At 43.4% G+C, this 24,014-nt stretch overlaps 1 protein-coding gene across 10 annotated transcripts in view; it reads left to right on the forward strand.

Moving 5' to 3' along the window:
* The window catches only part of BIN1 (bridging integrator 1), a 160,174-nt gene that overhangs the window by 96,007 nt on the left and 40,153 nt on the right, over positions 1-24,014 (forward strand). For 5 of the 10 annotated variants that reach the window (XM_084806667.1, XM_084806738.1, XM_084806684.1 and 2 more), the window contains exons 6-10: positions 7,694-7,801; positions 11,504-11,596; positions 18,284-18,369; positions 18,640-18,715; positions 21,691-21,773. In XM_084806667.1, the coding sequence (XP_084662793.1) occupies positions 7,694-7,801; positions 11,504-11,596; positions 18,284-18,369; positions 18,640-18,715; positions 21,691-21,773 (446 nt within the window). The remainder of the gene's footprint in view (positions 1-7,693; positions 7,802-11,503; positions 11,597-18,283; positions 18,370-18,639; positions 18,716-21,690; positions 21,774-24,014) is intronic. The other 5 variants (XM_084806702.1, XM_084806746.1, XM_084806719.1 and 2 more) reach the window with 1 other exon arrangement.

The following is a 24,014-nucleotide window of genomic DNA, read 5'->3' on the forward strand; positions in this document are numbered from 1 at the left end:
TTCCCAGTAGTAATGTATGGCTGTGAGAGCTGGACTATAAGGAAGGTTGAGCGCAGAAGAATTGATGCTTTCGAACTGTGGTGCTGGAGAAGACTCTTACGAGTCCCCTGGACTGCAAGGAGGTCAAATCAGTCCATCCTAGAGGAAATCAACCCTGACTGCTCATTGGAAGGACAGATCCTGAAGCTGAAGCTCCAATATTTTGGCCACCTAATGCGAAGAGAAAACTCCCTGGAAAAGACCCTGATGCTGGGAAAGATTGAAGGCAAAAGGAGAAGGGGACGGCAGAGGATGAGATGGCTAGATAGCATCACGGATGCAATGAATATGGACTTGAGCACACTCCGGGAGAGAGCGGAGGACAGGAAGGCCTGGCGTGCTATGGTCCATGGGGTCACGAAGAGTCGGACACGACTGAACAACTGAACAACAACAACCAGGAAATACCTCTGGATTTGCCCTGGAGGTTGATGATGTCATGATGAAAAGGACCCGTAAACCTCCATGAGTGAGCAATCTCAATAGCAGGATAAAAGTTCCATGTGAAGAAGCCCAAAGTGTCACCCACATTGGGTAACTGCTAGCCTGGCAGGCCACTTGCTGGAACTTCTTTAGCAATAATGCTGTAGAGCTAAGGAGACCCTCCTCTTCATAATTGGCCACAACTGGCAGCAGTGAGGCTATAGAGACAGAGTGCATCTCCCTCAGTTTGGAGCTTGCACTCTAGTTAATTTGTGCCCAGAAGTTCCATTTTACAGGGGGAAGTGGGCTATAGTTACAAGTCAGCATTGGTGAAGTGGTACATTTTGAAGTGCAGGCCCTCATCATGACAATCCCCGTAACCATGACCCCAAGGATTGTCCAAAATTGCAGGCAGATGTGTTGATCCATATCAACACCCCAGTTCTGGGAGTTTTCATCTCCTTCAAGCAAGTTCTTTTGGTAAAGCTAATGGATCTTAATTGCCTGTTCAAGATGAGGTCACCCCAAAATCCTTTGCATCACAAGGAATAATATATTATTGCTTGGAAAATGCATTCCCCTCCCCCCTCCCCCTGTCAGCTATTGTGAGGATTGCATCAAATCTCAAAGGGAAGAGGAAATTCTGAGAGTGGTGTCAGATGTCAGCATCCCTGCTAATTAAAAAAAGTGCCGGTGCCGAGTCCCTGCGAGCACTGGGTCCACTACATCATTGCATAAATGTCTGTTTTCTTTGGGTGGTGCCCACGCAGTCACACACATGGATGGCTAAGAAACCTCAGTTCCCAATGCAGTTGTGCAGAAGAAAATAGGAAGGACAACTTTTCGAACCAGACACTTTGTTATAACGCAGTGGTTTCCAACCTTGGTTCCTCATTGGCCATGGTCAATGGGGATGATGGGAGTTTTAATCCAACTCCATTTGGGCACCCAGGGTTAAAGTGTCAGACTAGGAGCAGGAAGAGTTGGATTCAAATCCCCACTCAACCACAAAGCTCAGTGGGTGACCTTGGGCCAGTCACACACACTCTCATTCTCAGCCTAACCTACCTCACAGGATTGTTGTGAGGATATAAAGAATGGGAGAACCTTACACTTACATCTAAGTGGACATAGGACTGCAGCCTCACAGCAAAATGTGGACACACATACCTGGGAGTAAGCTGAATTAAACACAGTGGGACTTATTTCTGAGTAAACATATATAGATTGCACTGTTAGAAGCTTTTTCAACTCAGTGTTTTAGCTCTCTCCCCATACTACTTATCACATTTACTCAGGAGGGTGTCCATAGGCTTATCCATTTTTTCCCTCACAACAACCCTGTGAGGCAGGTTAGTCTGAGAGCCAGTGACTTTGCTCAAGTTCACCCAATAGGCCTCCCCAGTCCAAGTCTAATAGTCGCTCCACTCCATCCTAGTGGCTCTCTACCAGTCGTTGCAAATGAATCTATCTTACACAGTCAGGGAGAAATAATTTCAGCTGTTCTGTACCTGTCTTTCCCAATGTTTTTAGTAGTTGGAAGTGGACTTAGCAGAAAATGGCTTCCTTGATAGAGGCATCTGAAATCCATCTAGTGGTTTAATGTGGCTGAATTCTTGAAGATTCCAAGTGGCTTCATTCAGAGCTGTACTGGAAGTTTAATTAAACAAAAGATAAAACCAAGTACAGTTTGTCTGGCAGGCCAGGAAGCGGGGGAGAGAGCTCAATGTATAGACTGGGGCAGAGATGCAGCAAAAGCCACACCTGTTTGAGATGACTCTGTGTAATCCCTTGAACTATTTACGTGGCCAGTTAGGCTTAGCAAATGCAGTATTTCGTGCCAGTTGTTCTGTTCCCCAAATATCATCTATTATTTCAAAAAGAATAACAGTTATTTTGGATAGCAGCCTCTAACTGTGTAATGTGATGTCTATTCTATCTTTCCATATTCTGCAACACTTCATATTAGTGTGGACCACTTCTGTTGGGAAAAGGTTGGAAAATCTATGCCATATGGGGAAGGGCAGAAGGAACTGCTTCTGCATGGTATCTTGCTATTGCTATGCCCTTCCAGTTTCTCTGTCTCTGACCTCTGTGGTTTGCAACACAGTGAATAAGTGTAAACTGTTTCAGGGGTCACAATTTGGAATTTTGAGACTGTTGTGGGCACTCTCACAAAGGGCTGCCATGAGGGGGCTTGCCTATTCATAAAATGGCTACTATGGTGGGCATGGCAGGTTGTTGTTTGTTGTTTATTTGGTCAGTCGCTTCCGACTCTTTGTGACTTCATGGACCAGCCCACGCCAGAGCTTCCTGTCGGCCGTCGCCACCCCCAGCTCCCCCAAGGTCGAGTCTGTCACCTCCAGAATATCATCCATCCATCTTGCCCTTGGTCGGCCCCTCTTCCTTTTGCCTTCCACTTTCCCTAGCATCAGCATCTTCTCCAGGGTGTCCTGTCTTCTCATTATGTGGCCAAATTACTTCAGTTTTGCCTTTAAGATCATTCCCTCAAGTGAGCAGTCTGGCTTTATTTCCTGGAGTATGGACTGGTTTGATCTTCTTGCAGTCAAAGGCACTCCCAGAATTTTCCTCCAGCACCACAGTTCAAAAGCATCTATCTTCCTTCACTCAGCCTTCCTTATGGTCCAGCTCTTGCAGCCATAGGTTACTACGGGGAAGACCATTGCTTGAACTATGCGGACCTTTGTTGTCAGTGTGATGACTCTGCTCTTAACTATTTTAAGAGTGTGGCAGGTTACAAAATACTAATTTCCCAGAAGGCAAATTGGTGAGAATAAAAGAAATAACTTGCCCAAGAATCTAAGTACAAGGCAGAGGTAGGGGTCTGAGCTCCAAATCACAAAACCACTCCTTTGAACTCAAACAAAGATGGTGCTGGAGGCAGCACTTTGCTTTGCAGCATGCTAGCCTCCCAATTAATTTTAATTAAAAAATTAGGAGAGCAAGGAGCCTGGTATGCTCCAAGAGAAGTTTCCACGGGCACATTGATTGGACACCACATTGGAGATTCCAGGTGAAAAATAATGGCCATTGGGGGGGGAAAATCCTTACTTCACATTTGTGCAGATGAGGTCTGAACTGGCAGCGGCTAACAAGGAAAGAGAATTTGGGGTCATGGTGGGTAGTCAATGAAAACATTGGCCTAGTGTGTGACAGCTGTGGAAAAAGCCAATTCCATGCTAGGGGTCATTAGGAACGGGATCAAAAATAAATCTGCCAGTATTGTAATGTCTTTATACAGGGCTATGGTGCAGCCACACATGGAATGCTGTCTACAGTTCTGGTTGCTGTATCGCAAAAAGAATATTGTGGAGCTGGAAAAAGTTCAGAAAAAGGCAACCAAAATGGTCAGGGGTCTGAGGCAGCTGTCCTATGACGGCTGTCTCCACATATGCTCCCAAACACATGTATTTATTTATTAACACTTGTAGTTCTTTGAGTGATTTAAAGTAATGTAAAAGCAAATTGTAGCTAATGGTGCTTTTTTCGAACATAGTGGAAGTTGCCTGTTAACATTTCTATATCGTCTGGAAGCTGAACAACCCACGATGATGTGAACATCCCAATTGATGTCACTTCTTATTAGACCTGGGTGTAGAGTTGATTAAACCCTGTATTGAATTTAGAAACATAGGCCGCTTGCCTCAGATTTCAAGAGAGACACAGCCTCAAAACTGGTAGGTTCTGCCATGCTGACACCAATGAAGGTGTCATTTCTGTAGTTGGTGCAGTGACAGAAAACCACAAGAATGATGTGCTTCATATAACTGTTTTGTCTGTCCTACTCATGCAGTTGTGAAATGTTATAATTGCGCATAGGCTGTTTGGGGAGCATGCGCTAAGGCTGAGATTTGATGTTGCTGTCACAGGTAATTCTCAACTTGTGCTTATTGCTCTGTTTTTGTTTGAATAACTGTTATGTGGGAACGGTTTAGATCCCACATACGATTTGTGTAAGCTTTTGTATTTTACATTGTAGGGTATTGTTGACCCCAAGGACTTATCTGTAACTATTACATTTCAGTGGAACAGGGAAGGTGTCAATAACACCATGCTTTTTTAAACTTGCCAGTGGAGGATAAGGCCATCAGTGGCTACTCATGATGGCTATATTACCTCTGGTATTGGAGAAGGACATAGGAACAAAGGAAATTGCTCTATACTGAGTCAGACCCTTGGTTCATCTAGCCGGGTATTGTCTGCACTGAATGGCAGTGACTTTCCAGGGTTTCAGGCATGGTTCTTTCCTAGCCCTATCTGCAGAAGTTCGGGATTGAACCTGGGACCATCTGCATGCAAAGCATGTGCTGTACCACTGATCTACAGTCCTACCCATAGCTCAGTGGTAGAGCATCCCTCTCAATACCAGTTGCTGAGGAACATGAGCAGGGGGTGCTGCTGAACTCATGTCCTGTTGTGAGCTTCTCATAGGCATCTAGTTGGCCACTGTAGGAAGCAGGATGCTGGACTAGATAGGCCTTTAGTCTGATCCAACACGGCTCTTCTTATGTTCTTATCCTTCAGTCTCTGACACTTCCATCATGGTGTCCATTTACAACATTTTATCCTGCCCTTCTTCCATATTGCCCAGAGCAGTGTATATGAAATTATACCATCCGAACTCTACACAGCTCTATGAGCTAGGTCAGGCTGAGTGAAGATTTGAATTCTGTAGCATCCACTGGCCACGGAAGGCAAGCTCCCGTAAGTACCTATGGGAGCTCACCTTCTGGGGCTAATAACCACCGTGGGGGAGGAATTCATTGGGATCGCAGCAGGGGAGGAAAGGGCTGACTTCCCCTCCTTATATGCCATGGTTCCAATGACCCCCACCCCATGAGTGCTTTGTTTGAATTTTGTTTGAAGCTACATTCTCAAGAATGCTTGCTTGTTCCAATCCAGACTTGCTTTGTCTGGGAAGGACTACTGACCCCTCCTGGTGCCCTTTAGAACCACAACTCAGTGAATTGGATCCAGATTTAGGTGTGTGCGACAGAAGCAGACTTCCCCATCCTTTTGTCTCTACAGCAGCCTCTCCAGCCCCCTGAAAACGCTACACAGAGGGCTCCTTCACACGGTGCTTTTTTCCTGTGATTGAGATTGCTCCATCCTAGGGCGTCTCCTGCACTAAATGTCCTTTGTTCCGTTTTTAAATAGATTGCAGATAACGAGCTATCAAATTACCCCATTGTGTTCCACTTGAGTTGCCTCCATGAAAAGAGGAAAAGCAGCAAGAAGAGAAGTGAGATCAATGAAAGATCTGGAAGACTCAGATACAGGGAGAAGGAGGGGGAAGGGGGTGGGAGAAAAGGAAGCACGTGAAAAAGGGAGTTGTTGTGATCCTGCATTTAAAATGGAAGCAGAAAGCCCCGTATTAAATGCAGGATTTTACGCTGGTGTTATGATGCCCAGAGGGTCAGGGAACTCTGCTGAATGGGGTGAGCTTTGGTGTGGTATGCGGGGAGGGGGATCTTCTGTGAGCAGAGCTCTTCCATCTCTGCAAGTCAGATCCTGGATCCTACCCACTATATCTTGTCCAGAATTATTTAGATTTATTTAAGTACATCCTGAAAAAAGAACTGAAACTAGTATTAAATCCGAATATACTGGGGTGATTTCATAAGAGTTTTGCCATGGAAGAATGACAGGGACCGTTTTTATGATGGAAATTTTAATTGGATGTCAGTCTTAGTTGTTTTTGATTATCCTTCTTATTACACAGTGTTCATGCTAAATAATGGACATTTCCTGCTTTATTTCCTGCTGTTAAGAAGTATACCATAAAGATAGCTTTCTATTATATATTAATTAACCCAGATTGTTTCACCCATTCATGCTCAGTAGAAATGCCACACCTCTGTTTTATTAATATTCTTTTTGGATAAGTGAATAAAACTAGCCTTTTAACAATGCTTTAATTCTAGTGTGGATAGGAATAGACAGAATATTAAGGAGTAACTAATATTTGTCAAATGGATTGGTGAACAAGCCCTGGAACGTCATCTGGAAAGTTATTGTCTTATTTATTTATTTGATTTGTATCCTGCCTTTCAACCAAGAAAAATGGCATTCAAGGTGGCTTTCAATCATAACTAAAACTTGATTAAAACAATAATAAAACAAATGCATGAAAACACAACAATAGCAGAATAAAAACAACATCCAAAGCAACAGAACTGCTTGCACGTCAAAGGCCTGCTTGAATAAAAAGGATAGCAGAGAGGAGCGAACCTAGTCTCTTTCTGCCGGGAGTTCCACAGCCTGGGAGCGGCCACCAAGGAAGCCATCTTGTCTTCCCAAAGGATTAAAGGGAAACCTGAACATCTGTCACAAATAGACTTATTTTTGTTGTAGATTGTGTCAGCGTATGATATAGAGTGGGACCTAGAGGAAGACAGGAAAATATTATGTGCATTTTTTAAAGAAAGAGGTGGAACACTAGCCTGGTAAAACTTCTTGTTCACTACAAGGACAGATAGATGGTCAAGGGCAGCCCTCCACCTCTTTTGTTTATTTGTTTGTTTGTTTGTTTAAGCAGTTTTGGTGGTGGTGTGCATCAGGGATCTTAGAGCTTCACCACATGAGGCTAAAATCCTGCATCCTTACCAGGGCTTCTGCTTCCGGATTTTTTATGGGATTAAGATCCGCTCCTTTACACAGGCTGACACATGCAGTTTTTATTTCTTGGCAAGCTCTATATGTTTCATTTTACAGCCACTAGATGGCGCTGCTGTTATAGTGCCATTACAGAAGTACAGCCAGCAAGTAAAGCACTTCATAGCGCTTCCTAGAGAAAAATGGGACTTTACTGACACTTTACAAAGGCGGGATAAAGGTCATAAACTGCAGGAGGGGCCTGGAGGTTGACAATGTCATGTAAAGGACCCACAAACTTCCATGAGTAACCAATCTTGATTGCACTATATAAGCCCTGTGTGGAGAAGCTGTAAGAATGTAATAAATCCTTTATATATACACTTCACCACATACACAGAGAAAAAGGATGAATTTCTATCGACCGTATGGCCACCTAAACATGTTTCAGCCAACTGGCTCTGAGACCATTGTAGAGTGTTGGCATACTTAGCAGAATGCATACAAATTGGACTATAAAGCTTTTAAGTCTATTAAATTACATGGCTCTGGTATTCAGTAATGATTTCTCCCTCCCTCCCCCCCTCCTCCCCTCCCCACCCCCACCTCCTTTTAGTCTCGCATTGCTAAACGGGGAAGGAAACTTGTAGATTATGACAGTGCCAGGCATCATTATGAATCTCTACAGACTGCGAAGAAGAAAGACGAAACTAAAATTGCCAAGGTAAAGTGCCCATGTTAGAAGTGGCATAGCTGCTTCATGCTCTCTATCTCTCTGTCTCTCTCTCTCTTAACAAGGTGATTTAGGATATTGCCACTGATGTAATTTTTTTTTAAATGAAAGGATCGTTGTTTATTTTCAGTTTGAAGAAAATATTGCATTTATATTTTTCATGTCTCCAGTTAACCCTTTTCTGCAAACAAAGTAACTCTTTGTGGGGTGACCAGACAAGAAAGCAAACAGCAATGGATGCACAATTCCTGAAAAACGTGATTGTACTAGATTGAAAAACAGCATAGAGGCTGATATTTACAGGAGAGCTGGCAAGGCAACAGGTACACATGGTTATGCGTAGATGAAGGACTTAAGCCAAACTTCCCCAACCTGGTGTCCTCCAGATGTGTTTGACTGCAGTTCCCAGCATCTCCAAGCCAGCCATGCTGGAGCTGTAATCCTTATCCAACACATCTGGAGAACACCAGGTTAGGGAAGGCTGACTTAGGCAAAGAAAGGCAGGCAAGTCTTTGTAGGATGAAGGCTGCCTCTTACAGCCTCAGTTGGGAGAACTGCTCTAGGTGCTACCTTTTCCAGGAGCACTCCTTTTCTATTGAATTGCCAATGCATTTGGGACTTCTGGCTGAACCAACCTCTTCTGACTGAACAAATTGGGTCGTAGGGTGGGGCCAGATTTGCAGCATCAGCCTAGATCAATTGTCCCAAGCCCTAGACCAGGGGTGGGCAACATGTGGCCCATGAGCTGCATGGCCCCCAGTCCCTTGTGCAGCCCCTGCTGCCCTTGCAGCATCAAAATTTAGTGATATGTTAGCAAATAAAGCTTAAATTTGCTGCCAAAATTTGGTAGTGAACCATGATGGAGGCTTAAAAAGGACAAATTTAGCTTGAATTATTTTTTTGTCCCATTTAAATCTTTAAATCTCCATCACAGTTAGCAGGCAAAATTCACTGGCAAACTGCTGGGGTGGGGGGTGGGGAGCATTTGCCACCACCACACTGCTGGAATTTGGTGGTTGCAGGAGTGCGGCCTGTATGGGAATGATGGAAAGTGGCTCCTGGACCATCCAAAGTTGCCTTGCCCTGCCCTACACCCTTTCAGGTGAGATGCAAGAATGCGCTGTCCCCCTTGGAAGATGAGGGCTTCCCATCTGAGGCCACTCTTGGGGTTATCGATAAAGCAAGTCATGGACATGAGCTAAAAGTAATGTCATGAGCATGAGATCAGTATCTACTTAGGAACTGGGTTTTAATATGTTCTGGATTAATGTTCTCTTCATGGATGTTATTCCTGTTTCTCTGAAAGGGTCATTATACATGTCATTATTTGGGGAGAATTCTTCAGTTCTCATACCTGTGTCTGTCATCTTCGTTCGAAGTGACATGTGGCAAAATCCTATGCACATATAATTGAAAGCGAGTGCCACTGTGCTTAGAGATTTATCAAGAGGCACAATGTAGATGGGCAACTGGAGATAAGGGAATATTGATCAAACCCAATTTTGATCAATTTTCCTTGTGGTGGGCTTCTCGGCCACATGGATCACACAGCCATGTAGACCAACATAATTTTGCTTGGCTCACGCCTTTTTCTGCACAGCATCAGAGCAATTCAACTCAGCACATTCTAGGGTTGAGAGTCCACTCTCCCCATTTTACTAGTTTATCAAAGGCTCCATTTTGCAAAATAGCAGCCCCAAAATACAGTATACTCTGAATGTTTGAATGTGTTAATAATAATTCTGTATGTTAGGGAGCTAACTAATGGTTGTGTCCTGAATGAGGATTCTGACCCTGATGATCAGCTAGTAGCACTTTACCTTAAGCACTTAGAGACTGATTTTTAAACCAATTTGATATTATTTAAAATGTATAATGTAATTTTTAAAATTTTGTTTTATTGGGGCTTATTTGACAAAAAAGGAAATGTAAGAGTTAGAAAACTTGAAATATAAATATTAAATGAAATTACATTTTTGTATTTAAAAAATGCTCAGAACGTGAAGTTTGTTCAGATAAGTCAGCTATTTAAGAAGAAACATTTGCTTGTGCTCATGACAGGGAGTTGGTATAGGGAGATAAGTCATTCCTCTTCAGACTAGAGCAGGGGTGCACAATCTGTGGGCTGCATGTGGCCCTCAGCCATTTTCCCAATGTGGCCCACAGAGCTGTGGGGCCCTACGCAGAGTTTCTCTTGTTAGTGCTAATGTTTTGTAGGGAAAGCCTGGGATTTCCCTTGCCAGCACTACAGCTAGGTCTAGCAAGGGAAACCCATTCCTTATTTTTGATTTCTTCATGGAGCTTGGAGATAAGGGAACTGTTTTCCTTGCTAACACTAGTTTTCCCTTTCCAGCACTAGACCTAATAAGGGAAACACTTCCTTTCTCTCCAGTCTCTCCTGAGAGATCGGAGATAAGTGAACTGTTTCCCTTGCTAGTGCTAGCAAGGAAAAACTCTGGGATGGGGGGAAGTGTGTGTGTTTGTGGGAATGTGAATGAGTGTGTGTGTGTGTGTGTGTCTCCCTGAGTATGAGAATGGGCATGTGAGAGTGTGAATGAATGTGTGTGCGTGTGTGCACGTGCAGATGTGCAGTCCCCTGGCATGCCAGCAAACATCCAATGCAGCCCTTGGGGCTGAAAAGGTTGTGGCCTGCTGAACCAGGGAAAAATTAGTTCTCCAAACATTTCTCCACCTGTCTTTCTGTAACATGTGTTCCTTATGACCTTACTATGTCTCTCTGCTGCTGTATTTGCATTATGAACTCCCTTTAAGTGTTACTTTCATGAAGGAGAATTGAGTGACTAATGGGGCTGTGGGACTATGCTCTCCCCCCCTATCCTTGATGACCTGTGGCTCTCTTCACCCATGGCATCCACATGTTAGTGTAGATTTTTGAAGTGAGGATGCCTATGCACATAGATTTCTATTGCAGGGCTCCAGGACCTGGGGCAGGCTAGAGCTGTAAATGTGTAGGTTTCCCCACCTCAGACGTTCATGGTAACACATAGATGGTGGAGCTGGGAGGTTGTTAGGGGTAGGGCTAGAGGCACGGCAGCCCCTTTAATCACTTGATGGGCCTTACTGTGAGTAATGCGTGTTTCCTGCTGTGTTGCCTTCTTCTGACCTAAGAAGGGTGCTGGGCATTTAACTGCAGGTGTGGCAGGGAGAGATTTGGCTGGTGTGGCATCTCTGTGCCAATCCTGCTGGTAAAGACACTTTAAAGAGCAGGCTTTACCAGCCAGGATATAAGTCAAAATGAAATGCTGAACATTCTGAGTGATCTGCATGCCTTTTAATAATAATGTTGTGTCTTTATTAATCCTGGCTTTTCTTAAAAGTTGCTGGTGTCTCATAGAGAGGACACTCCCCCCCTCCCCAAACCTGGAATGTGTTGCCTTCTAAATGACTAACCATTTCTTCTCTGTTGCTCTCTGCAGCTGGAGTGTTCGTAAGCTCTGCTGGCCTTGGTGTTCTTTGACCATACCATGGAGCGTTAATTACTGCTAGACTTGGCATGCAGTGTAGGATTCACCCTTGACTTGTCTCTTAATGCTTCCTTTCTCTCCTGTTGATCAGGGGTTGCTGGCTTAGCCTGCTGTGTAACACTCTTAACTGTTCAATTTTTTAAAAAAAATTCTCAAAAGGTGTTCTGTCTGTTTTCTTGTTTTTTGTTTTGAAAATGCTCTCACACAGCCTGTTTCGTTGCTTGAGAAAGCTGCGCCTCAGTGGTGCCAAGGGAAGCTACAAGCGCACCTCGTAGCTCAGACTAATCTGCTGCGGAATCAGGTGACAGCCCAGCCTCCTTTGCTCTCTAACCCTGCATGTGCTATTTCTGGCTGCAGCCCTCCACTTTTAGTCCCAGGCAGCATTCACTCCAAACATCCGTCTCTCTGAACTCATGACTTTAGATTTTTGGTATATTGGAATACAAAGGAGGATCTGTGATGTAAAACAGCCTTCCCCAACCTGGTGCCCTCGAGGGCGTTCTTCACATGGAGCTTTTATCCTGCGATTGAGATTGCTCCTTCATGGAAGTTTGTGGGCTCTTTACATGATGCCCTGACCCTCTAGGGCATCTCCTGCACTAAATGCCCTTTGTTCCGTTTTTTAAATAGATTGCAGATAATGAGCTATCAAATTATCCCATTGTGTTCTGCTTGAGTTGCCTCTGTGAAACGAGTAAACATGCCAAGAAGAGGAGTGAGATCAGTGAAAGATATGGAAGACTCAGATACAGGGAGAAGGAGGGGGAAGGGGGTGGGGGAAAAGGAAGCACATGAAAAGAGAGTCGCTGTGATCCTGCATTTAAAATGGAAGCAGAAAGCCCCATTTTAAATGCAGGATTTTAGGCTGGTGTAGAGATACCCCAGATGTGTTGGACTGCAACTCCCATCATCCAGCTAGCGTGGCTATGCTGGCTGGGAATGATGGGAGTTGCAGTCCAACACATCTGGAGCGCACTAGGTTGGGGAAGGCTGATCTAAGATGCAGGTTTAAAAGACAACAACAAAGCGTGCATGCATTTTGCACATATTTTGTTCTACTTAGAGCTATCGCATGTTTTTAAGAAGCTGTGTAGTTTTTCCAGTTTGGGTTTTCAGTAGTACTTGGCTGTTCCTACTGTTAACACATGAGCCACCAATAGTATGCTATAGCTTTCCCCAATATGGTGTCCTCCAGATGTTTTGTAGTATAACTCCCACCCTTCCTGACCATTGGACATGCTGGCTGGGGCTGATTGATGTTGAAGTCCCAAGCATATGGAGGGCACCATATGTTGGGGAAAGATGGTATGATGTAATGCCCTAGTCAGCAGGTAGGTTTATGGGGTGACTAAATAGGGGACAGGTTAGTGGAGCAGCCCCAGGTCTGTCCATCCAAAGTGTACAGCCAGCAAGCACCAATGCTATAGCTACTGTACCATCCACACATCTCTCTTGTACGCCAACTTGGGCTCTTGCTCACTCATGTCGTATTTGGCCCTGGGGCTTCCAGTTCTGATCCCTGGCCTTTAGGCCAAATGTCTTTAGTTTCTGAGATACTTACATGGGTGGGTAGGGGATAGAGTCAGTGCTAAGGTGACAAGCATATTTCTGCAGTTTGTACAGCTGTCTGTCTTTCTGTCCCTTGGGTCCTTGCTAGCAGCTAATAAGTCTAAAAGTCATGTATAAAAGCTTCATAGCAATGCCTCCACTTCCCAATAGCTCTTCTGTAATCAACCCAGCCTCCTCACCCAAACATCAATCTTCTGTTGCTTGTTCATGATTCCCAGGCAACAGTCACTCTTCCCTTTCCCCAAAACCGAGCCATTAATTCCTGGGATTTGTTCTGTTTGGCAGCCCCAGAGATGATAGCATTGCTGCTACTTCCATCTCTCTTACACTCTCTCTGGAGAATCCATTTTCTGTCTTGAGTCTCCCCTCCTTAAATTGCCTGGAACTGCATGGACTTCCTTGTGAATGTCAGCCTCTGTTTGTACATTATATTTTATAGTTCACCTCTCTCTAAAATCCAAATGTTTTGTAACTGGATTTAGAGCAAGCACTAAGAGGGTTTGGATTAGAAATGGGTCTGGACTATGAAGCTTTTTCTAGCTCCAATTTCCAAAATCATTGGGGAAACACAGGTGCCAGTTAAAATGGAATCCTGTTAAGAGTCCTTAAGATTCATAGGAAGAAACTTGGCAATAAACTCATGGAAGTGACTGGACTTGTCATGTGGGAGGGAAACTAGGACCTCCTTGCTGGATTCCATTTTGACAGTTGACATACGTGGGGTGGGGAATGTGAGGAAGGCTAAATGATGCAACTGAGATGAGAGATGGAGCAACGGAGAAAAAGAAACAAACACTCAATGGCTGAAGGACAATAACATTGTCTTGGCTGGAAGGAACCACATTTCTTGTATGTTCCTCAGAAACTCTTTGACACTCTTGAGCTGGCCAGTTGCTGCTTGCCAATTGGGAGTTTTGTCCTTGTGTGTTCTTGGATACTTAAAAGCAGCCTTCACCAACCTGGATCCTCCAGATGTTGTTGGACAACAACTCCCAGAACCCTTGATCATTGGCTGAGGCTGATGGGAGTTGCAGCATAAAACATCTGGATTGACCCAGGTTGGTGAAGGTTGCTTTAAAGGCCTTTTTTTTTTTTTTTTTTTTAACTTTTCAGAACTTTACAGGGAACTATTAAATGTCTGGGGCAATCTTTGCTCCTATGCCTATGGATTAACCTTAGGGATGCTAAACAGAAATGACTATACATTTGTTGATTTGGGGATTTTATTTGTTTACTAGGTGTGTAAAAAGATTCGGTGTAGTAGGAGCAGCCTGGCTTCAGCTAGATAAGAAGAACCAGAAAGGGAGATTTCTGAATCTTTAATCAGGTTTTCCTAGAGATCATGCTCTGAATTAAACTAACAAAAAAACCCATCCTGATCCAAAGGATTTCCTTTGTTCCTGTTTGCCACTTTTTTTTTTTTTTTTTTTTTTAGTAGAACCTCTTAGTTTGAGCCATCAGGTTAGTTTAAGGTTTAACAGACTGTCAGCAGGATTTAAGACTGAACCTGTCCTGACGCTTCATGTACAAATTGCCTCAAATTTGTGCTAACTCGGTGTCCATGGGGGTGTCTCCATGAGAGATTTACTCCGAGCTGGCTGCGTTTGGAGGTTGTTAGGGATATATGACGTTGTGGCCATCCAGCAGCCACCCTGGAGCTTACCAGGGAAAAACCGGATTTCCTGAGACTGCTTAAAGTCTGTTCCTTTTCCTCAAGTCGGGTTCTCTGTGGTATAGTTGCTGTGTGCCCCAACTCCTGCATTGACCTTGGGTATGCTAGCTGTGCCCAGTGGCGTGCCTTTCACCATGACCCTGGTCAAGGGGTGTTTTCTGTCTCCCGCCCCTGTGTTTCCCAGCACAAACCAAGTAGTGTCTACTCAGAAGGAACTCCCATTGTGCTCAGTGAGGCTCGTCCCCTGAATGCACACATCAGAACTTAGAGAGAGACCCATCAATTGAAATGGCACAGTTTAAAGCCCAAATTTCCTAAGTGCTGTAAAGCGTGATCTTGAGGCTTTGATTCTCTATTGCTTGGTTTATTGCCTTAGGAAGTAACTACTTCACACCTTCATTATAGAGATCCTGTGGTTAGAAAAGGGGCTAGTTTCCCATCGCTGTGTCCCCTCTGCTCTTTCCCAGCACAAGCATATGTGTGTCTACTCAGAAGTAACTCCCATTGTGCTCAATGGGGCTTCGTCCTGAAATGCAGGTGCATCTGGACTTTCAGGGGAAAGGAGAAAGGGGGGGGGAGGGGGGAAGCCTCTCTTATTGGTTGAGCAGCCCCTGCCAGTCAGATGATATTCAGTCTAACCCCCACCCCCACCAGGAAGTATGTTCTGTGAAGTTATTTTTAGTGGTGCGGAGCACTTGCTCGTGGAGTCCTGCATGGACCAATGCACAGCAAAGCTGATTCCTTTTTAAAAAGATCCAGTACTCTTCCATTCGCTTCTCCTTCCATTGTTGTGGAGACATGGTCCGTGTCTTGAGCCTGATCTAGAGAGCTGCCAGCAGCTGACCCCTGGACTTGATGATCTTTGTGGTACATTCTACAAATCATAATCAAAATTTATCTGACTCCTTAAATTTGTGAGCAAACTCTCAGTTTCTTGCTTTCTGTTGTAATCCCTGTCTTTCATTGGGGTCTAGCAGCAAATACTGCTGGGTAGGGAAGGCTTCCTACACCCTAAAGCAAATTAAAATTGCAACATGGGCCCTTCATAGATAAATGAGAAAGATGAGTGGAAGCGCAGAAACAAAGTTACATCTCCAGCAGTGCGTTCCCTTTTGGAATGTGTTCAGTTTTCAGGGTGATGGTGTGTGTGTGTGTGTGTGTGTGTGACTGGGTGGATACAGACAAACTGCTTAGGGCAGCAAATTTTTGCCTTCCTACAACTCCGTTGAAACACTGACTAAAAGCAATACAGATGTTTGCTTTGTGAGATAGGTTGCTGGTTCTCGGCCTATCAAACCATCTGTGCCTAACAAACACTTTCCTATATCTTGCTGGATCAGATGGGCTGCTGTTTCATCTTGCTGAGTACAGGAATTCCTTAACAAAAGTGAAAGCAAATCACACTAGAATTGAGTATTTGACCACATTTCAAATTCTAGTTTTTAAAGTCCGCAAAGAGTTTATTGAGCTTTAAATATAAATAAATCCAGATGGTATGGGTAATTTTTAAATGATATTGGGTTGGATCCAGACTTAATTTATTTAAAGTAGACCCACTGAAATCAATGGAACCTAATTTAGTCATGTCTAACAAGTCCCAGTGATTTCAAGTGAAGTAACTGGATGATCTGTTGAATGTACCTCGAATTATATTTTGACTTCTTGTTTGTGTCCCTTTTGCTTGTTTATCAAACCATAGATCCTTGACTGGGCCTAAGAATCTTTTCTTGCTTGTTTCTAGAGTGAAAGTTGCCTTGGGTGTTTCTTTGTCAACCCATTGGGATGTCACAATAAGTATACCCTCACATAGGTTGCTTTTTAAAGTTCTGCCAGCTGTGTAACATGAATAGTTCCATCTGCTAAGAGGATAGCAGCAGTCGCGAGACAAAGTAATTAACAGACAGCTTATGTGGTCCAAACCTCAACCTTGCTACTAAATTCTGGTCATCGATTGAGTCATTCCTAAATATAGTTTGACTTTATTTTCTCCACATGTTCCATTTTCTGATTTACTCCAGAATTGGGGTAAATTAAAAATATTAATTCATACACGATGAGTTATGATTTTTTTCATTAAAAAACTTCTCTTTTTTTAAGCCATCAGGTTAGCTTTATAGCAAACAACTTCGCCAAGAAGGTGTATCTGTGGTTTAGCCAAAGGATCGGACTCTTTATTCAAGAGTGTTTTTGATCTAAGCATCCTATGCAGACAGGTTGGAATCTCCCTTGTATTTCTTGGCAAGCACAGGAAGTCTCGAACACAGGCATCCTTTGACAATATAATATTCGAAAGTCCCATCCATGGCAGTGATCCTTTGTATAATAAGCAGTCCATAGAAGTTTGGGGCATTCCTGCTCTGTGACTTAAATCATAAGCAAATTGTTTGTGTTTTCCTGCTACTGAATAGATAAGACTGTAGGCTGTACCAAATAAGCCTCTGAAACAATGCTTTCTGGTAGAAATAAAACATTGCTTGTAGTGCATTTAGCTGTTTAAAACTTCACCAGTGGTAGTGTTAACTGCCTGGGGAGCATTAATAATCTATACTTCTCAAATTCACGTTGAGTTGAATATTGCAGCATCCCCACTTCCACAGAGTTCCAACTGGTTGTGAATGCATAGTAACGCTTGTTGGTATGCAGACCATCTTTTTCCACCATCAGTCTAGAGGCCTTTGGATAAGGTAATCAGGTTGAGGGGTAGGTTGGTAGATGTGTCATGTAGATTCCCAGTCTTGGCTACATAAGGAATTTGCATTTTTGGTCCTATAGCTCCACATCGCAATTCTCACCATTATTTTAGGGTGGGGGGGACAGGAAGGAGAAAGGCAAGGCAGAAAATAAGATCCTAGGGAAAAAGAGTGGGGAGTAATGAAGGGAACCATTGAGTGCAGTGTGAGATTGGAGTTAATTGAGATTGGGAGTCTTAATTAAAAAATGGTTAGTTTATCTTGGCAGAAAGTAGAGACTGATTTCCATTTGGTGACCATGACTCCTAATTGCCTATCTGAGAGAGATGGGTTCTGTTGTAGAGTCTTGGTTACTGACACCAAGTTTTGAGTGGGGAGAACATCACAGGGCTTCCAGGAAAGTCTGAGAGGTTTCTCATGATCTCCTTTTGTCTGAATTAACACCCTGGTTGGGCAGCCTCGTAGCCCATACTGTAGAGGATGCTTATTTCAGAACATCAGTGTATTCTATGGATCTCCTCTGAGCAAGAGCAAGCCTTGATTTTGCCTGATAGCCCAAGCTCATATTTGTTCCCACATGCGTGAAGCAGGATTCTGGAGTTCCACCATGGCTGCTTGTTAAAATCCATTTTGCTACTACGGCTTAAATGATGTGAGTACAATAAGTGTAAAGCTTAGAGTGGCTTTGGATGTGAGACCAAGTAACGGGATGGAGATGTGAAGGAACAGGAAGTGCAAGGTACATGAACATCCAGCTCCTTCAGCATCCACACCACATCCAAAGACACAATCGGTGATCACTGAGGATTTCTTCCATTGTGGTCATTAGGGCTTCCTTCCACCAGGTCCAGGCCATTCCCTGTGACTGAGAATTCCCCGCCCCCCTTTATAGAAGTAAATAAAGGGAGATTCTTGGGCAGTATATCTATAGCAACTAAATTCATACAAATACCCTAGGCATGACCAATCTATAGAATATGCAACAACCTTATGTGACCCCACCCCTGTGTGGTACCTCATGGGCAGTGCTGATAATTGCTCTGTCTCTCTTCTCCAGGCTGAAGAAGAATTAGTAAAAGCCCAGAAAGTGTTTGAGGAGATGAACATCGATCTTCAGGAAGAACTGCCTTCACTATGGAATAGGTGAGCATTGGCAACATCTCTAGTCTGTACCATGTCCCTCTATTTACTCGATGGGTGGGTGTTAGACTGATTCTCGCTCCAAGAAGGATCAATTAATGTGTCCATATGGTTTCTTTTGCTAAAGAGGGGTCATGTGGTCTAGTCCTACTTACTACTGAATAACTGGAGGAAACAAGAGCCTATTAGCAAGGGATGAGGCTGAAGTGATGAGACTGAACAAGAATTATCTGCCTGTGCCTCCATTGACCTGTATTTTGTTTCATTTGTCAGTCGTGTCGGTTTCTATGTCAACACGTTCCAGAGTATCGCTGGCTTAGAAGAGAACTTTCATAAGGAAATGAGTAAGGTAAAGATGGATTCTTGTTTCTATTCGGGACCATTGATAATGGTACCTGGCTTCCCCCGCTACATCTTTCCTCAAATTGCTGTTACATGAGCAGCTGAATTTGTTGATGATGCTCAGGGAATAATGGCAAAATTCCCAATTTATGTCATGGTTTTTTACTTCACTGGTGTCCCCCTTCATAGGTACCTTTAAAACCAGTCTCAGGGCATGGTCTGAAGTCACATGATGCAGCAGCCTTGCTGAAGCTAAGCAGCTCTGGGTTGGGGCAATGCCTAAATGGTAAACTGCCTAGGAAGAGTATGAATGCTGCCTTGAGTTCCCTCAGGGAAGAAAGGCAGGTTATAAATGAAATAAAACAAAGTCATTCTTTCATATGGCCCTGCTCCCTCATTTTTCCTTGGACCTGTCTTTCGGTATACCTGGTGAGTTCTATTGGCTAATTCATGTTTGTTAAGCTTGGAAGGCTGGTGGATGCTCAACTGTGACAAATGTCAAGAATCCTGGATAATAGTGTATTACTGTATAGACTTCTCTAGCTAACTGATAATAGGTACAGATCCATAAGGAGCTTTAGTTTAATACAGATAGGTTATGCAGTTGCTTCACAACAGTACATGTCTGCATATGGAAGTTCTCCAGTGTTGTTTCTGTCCATTAGCACAGGGGTGCAGAACCCCTTTCAGCCCTAAGGGCTGAATTCCATTTCAGAGAAGCTGTCGGGGGCCACATTCCAGTCGTGGGTGGGACTGAAGGCAAAAGGGATGACGTCAAAGGTAAAAGAGTCAGGTCCAAGAATACCAGCCTCTTTTAGCTGAAAGCTCCTACTGCCAGCAACAGCCTTAGGAGAGGCATTACAACCTTTTAGAATGGGGGGATTTTTTTAATTTTTTTTTTTTTTTTTTTTTACAAAAGCCAGAAAACCACCAAACTATTGGGGGAAAAGGGGTGGGGCCGGGGAACGGTGTGGGGCCATCTGGGGAACTCTGAAGGGCTGGATTTGGACCCCAGGCCTGAAGTTCTGCACCATTGCCTTGACAACAGGGAAGAAGAATTTATATTTTCAGGGCAACATGAGTTATCTCTCTCTTCCCCTGAATTCTGCACAGATCCCACAACAGTGAACTGAGCAAGTGTAAGGCTCAAAACATTAGAAACAAAATAAGGAAATTATGCACATCTGTTTTAAGTTGCACTCATCTGTAGGGATTTAATTACCTTAATAGGGAATTTAGAGACTTATGTGTTAGACAATTATCAACAATTGAAGTAGCTTGGGACAAGGAATATTGACATGCAAATAACAGTAATATAAATGATACAAAGGGGCATGGGCTGACTGGATATTTCTGGAGAAAAGATATTGTGTCCTAGTATCTATCTCCCTATTGTTAATATTAAATAAAATGGAGCTCAAGGTTGTGTATATGTTTCTCCAGGGGCCTGATCCAGGTAGGCTCACACTTGCTTGGCTTCAGTATGTTGCTGCATCATGCACCTTCAAACAATGTCCTGTGCTTGAAATCTAGGTTGTCTGGGGAGGGAAAAGCTCTTGCCTTTGTCTCCCAGGTTTCTCCAAGGATTTGATGATGGCTACAAAATTCAGTACAAATTTGTGCAGAACTAAAATGCAATATGATGAGTTCCTCTGTCATTATGTTTTGTGAGATGCCCAGAGAACATATGTTATGGATTGGCTATGTAAATTTAGTGAATAAGTAAAATAAATAAATATATTACAGGAAATAAATGTCTGCCATTCACAATGAGTTTGGCACACTGGTGTTACCAGAATGGTGTTCTAGGCTAACGACTGGCAGAAACTCAAGTAGTTGATATTTTGTCCAGCTAGGAAAAAGTGCATCTGTTGAATATCTGTCTTTCATGAAGCAATTAAAGGCAGTTAAAGCCTTTGCCATATGGAGAAATATAGAATGGCAGTCTCAAACAGCATGACCTGTACAGAATTGTCACAAATCTTGCAGGGATCAGGGCGCCAAATGAGTATATTTGCATACTGGAAAACCCCCTGTGTGGAAATACTTCTAGAATTCTTCGCATAGTTTAAGGTTATGCAGCCTGGTACCCTCCAGATGGTTTGGGCTACAACTGTGATTGCTGACCATTGACGATGCTGGATGGGACTAATGGGAACTGTAGTCCAAAATGTCTGGAGAGTACCAGGTTTCCTACCTTTGTTTAAACAGAGATGAAAGTTCTAGGACCAGAAAGTATAGTAACGTTATGCTAGGCAGTGACACATTCTTCCAACACTGCAGCATTTTATGAGACCTTGAGCAATCTGTTACTATTTGGTAACAAGATTTTGTTATCCTGTTCCTCCCATTTTTCCCTTGGCAAAAGTTACGTGTGTCTCTTTCCTGAAAAGATATCTGCATTTTATTAGAGGTGGGGGAGATCAACTGAATTGCTGCTGTAGCAGGCACATTGCTGCAGGCATAGATGAAATCCTCCTTCCCTCCAGTGTGAATGCGAAGTTTGGCCTAACATCTTGTTTTGTGACAAACGGCGGTTCCATAGCAACCAAGGCTACAATAGCAGGCAAGGTTCCTGGCTGCAGATGGGAAGAGAGAGCAGAAGGAAGGCATTAAATCCTAGTGAGGAACAAGGAGCCTGTGTTGATGCAAGGGCCCGTAGCGGGACAAGCGTGTGACTGAAGGGGCAGATAGGGAGAAAAGGCAGGAAACAGAAGAAACATGAGCTGAATTTGTTTCCTAAATGAGACATAGACTTCACTCATGCGGCACCTGTTCCTGGAAGTCAAATGATGCCTACAGTACTTGGTGCTGTAGATTCCATGACCATGAATTAGGAGGAGTGTGTATGGAAGAGTGAGTCCCTCAGCACAATGCCCTTGCCCTGGGATCCTAGATGCTCTTATATACTTCTGATATATTGACCTTCAGTCTTTTCTTTTGTTGAGCTTTTATCTAAGCATTTAAAAAAATTTGTTTCAGTTGAACCAAAACTTGAACGATGTCCTTGTGAGTCTAGAGAAAGAGCATGCAACAAGCACCTATCCTGTTAAAGCTCAGCCAAGGTTAGTAAGTGCTGACTATTGTTTCTGTCTCAAGGAATATGGGGAAATCTCCTTGCATTGTGGGAAGGTGAGGCAGCTCAGTGGTTGAGTTTGCCTTATTCTCTTGACTGAAGTCTTCTGTTTTACATTGGTTATTAACCATGCCTGTCATCTCTCTCTGCTTCCATCCTGACAACCCAGGAATTGGCCGACCCAGTGCTTTTCTCTCAGTGTCACACTGTGGACATGCCTTTCACTGTAAGGGTGCCATTTTCCCATGTGTATCAAACAACACATGCTTCTTAACATGTACTGAACACGGCAATGTATGCACCAGTTAAAAAAAAATAGCCTTTTGTTAAAAGCAACTTTAAAAAAAAAATACAGTCATGCCTGGAGGGAAGGAAGAAGGAGAGATGATAGAGAAGAGGCAAGAAACAATAGCCCTGTTCTGGTATTCTTAATATGTATAGAATCGACATGTGAAGAGAGAAGGACTACAGCCCTACCCCTCTTTTCACACATTTTCATCACCCTGTACTTGAGTAGGGCACCAGTCTGAAGAAGAGAGCCTCCTGTATCCATGGAAGCTCCCTGCATGAGGCAGGATGCTGATTTCCAGGATCCTGGTGTGTGTGGGGAGCCTTTGTGGACACAGGAGGTTCTCCTCTTCAGACCTTTGGCCTTCACAAGAAGAGGACAATGGAAACTCAAGAGGAGGGGGGTGGGGCTAGAGCACCCTCACCTGTTGATTCTCCTCACCTGTTGATTCTACACAGATAAAGAACACCTGAACAGGGCTAATGTATGTCTTTTACTTCTTTATGAATGGAGTGTGCAGTTATGGTTGCCACCTCTGTTTTTCCTGGCCCTCTTCCTGTGTTTTTAAGAACAGACTGACACACAGAAATTTAGGAACTGAAGCTTTTCCCGGTGCAGAGATACAGTGATGGAAAAAGTACATTTCTGCATGTTGGGCTACTGTTCAAAGGCACTGGAGCAGGTCCTGTTACAAAGGTGGCAATGGCTGGCACATTTTCCTAGTTCCCTTGCCTTTTTGTAACTCAGTAACTAAGCATAAGTATGTGTAACTGAACTAATCACATGTTCTTTCCCTGTTTACCCCTGCCTCCCTTCCCTTCCTTTCCCTCTGTTTTTTCCCCTTTGTCATATTTTAGTTTGTAAGCTCCTTGGGGCAGGGAATTATTCTCTTGTACTCTGTAAAATGCCATGCACATTGATGGTGCTATATAAATAATAATAATAAATAATAATAAACCTTATTCTCAGCTCTGGGGCTAAAGGCTGGCCCTTTGAGCTCCTTGACTCTTTTACTTATGATTCATATCATTAAGGGTTGCGGGCCCATGTCAGACACCTTTTTAATTAATACACCTGTAAATTCAATAAAAATGGATGGGTTAGCACATGAACAAATGCATTTAGGATTGCATCCATGAGGACTTAATATAGTTAAATGGTGCCATGCAGCTGTGGCATCCAATCACACACAGTGTTCTGGTTTGCACATAACACTAACCCATGGCATGGGTTGTTGATGTTTGAATGCAGGCACACTAGCAAACCATGGTTTGTTAATGACAAACAACCCAGAAAAACCCTTGTTTTGTTGTTGGATTGTGAACTCTGGATTGTTTAAACTATGGGTTGTGTTTACATGTGAACCCAGAACTGTGTGTTGTTCATGGGTTGTATAACCAGGCTACATAGGTGGCGGACAAGAGTAGTAAAAAAGAAATCACCTCCTTTATATGCCAGTACTGCAGTGTTGCAAAGGCATTTGTGATAGAGGGAGAGAGCAGGCAAAGGAGGAGGAAAACAAACAACCCAGGGACTGAAAAAACAAACTGTGATTTGTTCAATTATCTGCCAGACAAGCCCTGGGTAGGGCAAGAAACTATGGATTAAATAAACCATGGGTTGATTTTATGTGCACACCAATATTTTGGATGATCATTTCTTCATTCATACCAGAAACTGGGTTACCAGCTTCAGAATAAGCCAGGATATTAAATCAACTTCAAGCCTGGGTTGGTTAATTAGAGTGATTGATCAAGGAGGGAAGGGGCTGCATGTGTAGGCAAAAGACTTGTCTGAACTGGGCCATTGTGTAACTACCTTTCAGTCCCGTTGAAATCTTGTCTTGAAGAACATCTGTACCACAAAATATATACGGTAATAGGCAACTGTTTCTGTGATGGCCCCAGAGTGTAAAAGATACAAAGTCAGCCTATTTATTAG

Source organism: Heloderma suspectum, chromosome 1 (assembly GCF_057233095.1).
Source record: "Heloderma suspectum isolate Gila_16-S chromosome 1, 16-S_ref, whole genome shotgun sequence".
Classification (NCBI taxonomy): Eukaryota; Metazoa; Chordata; class Lepidosauria; order Squamata; family Helodermatidae; genus Heloderma; species Heloderma suspectum.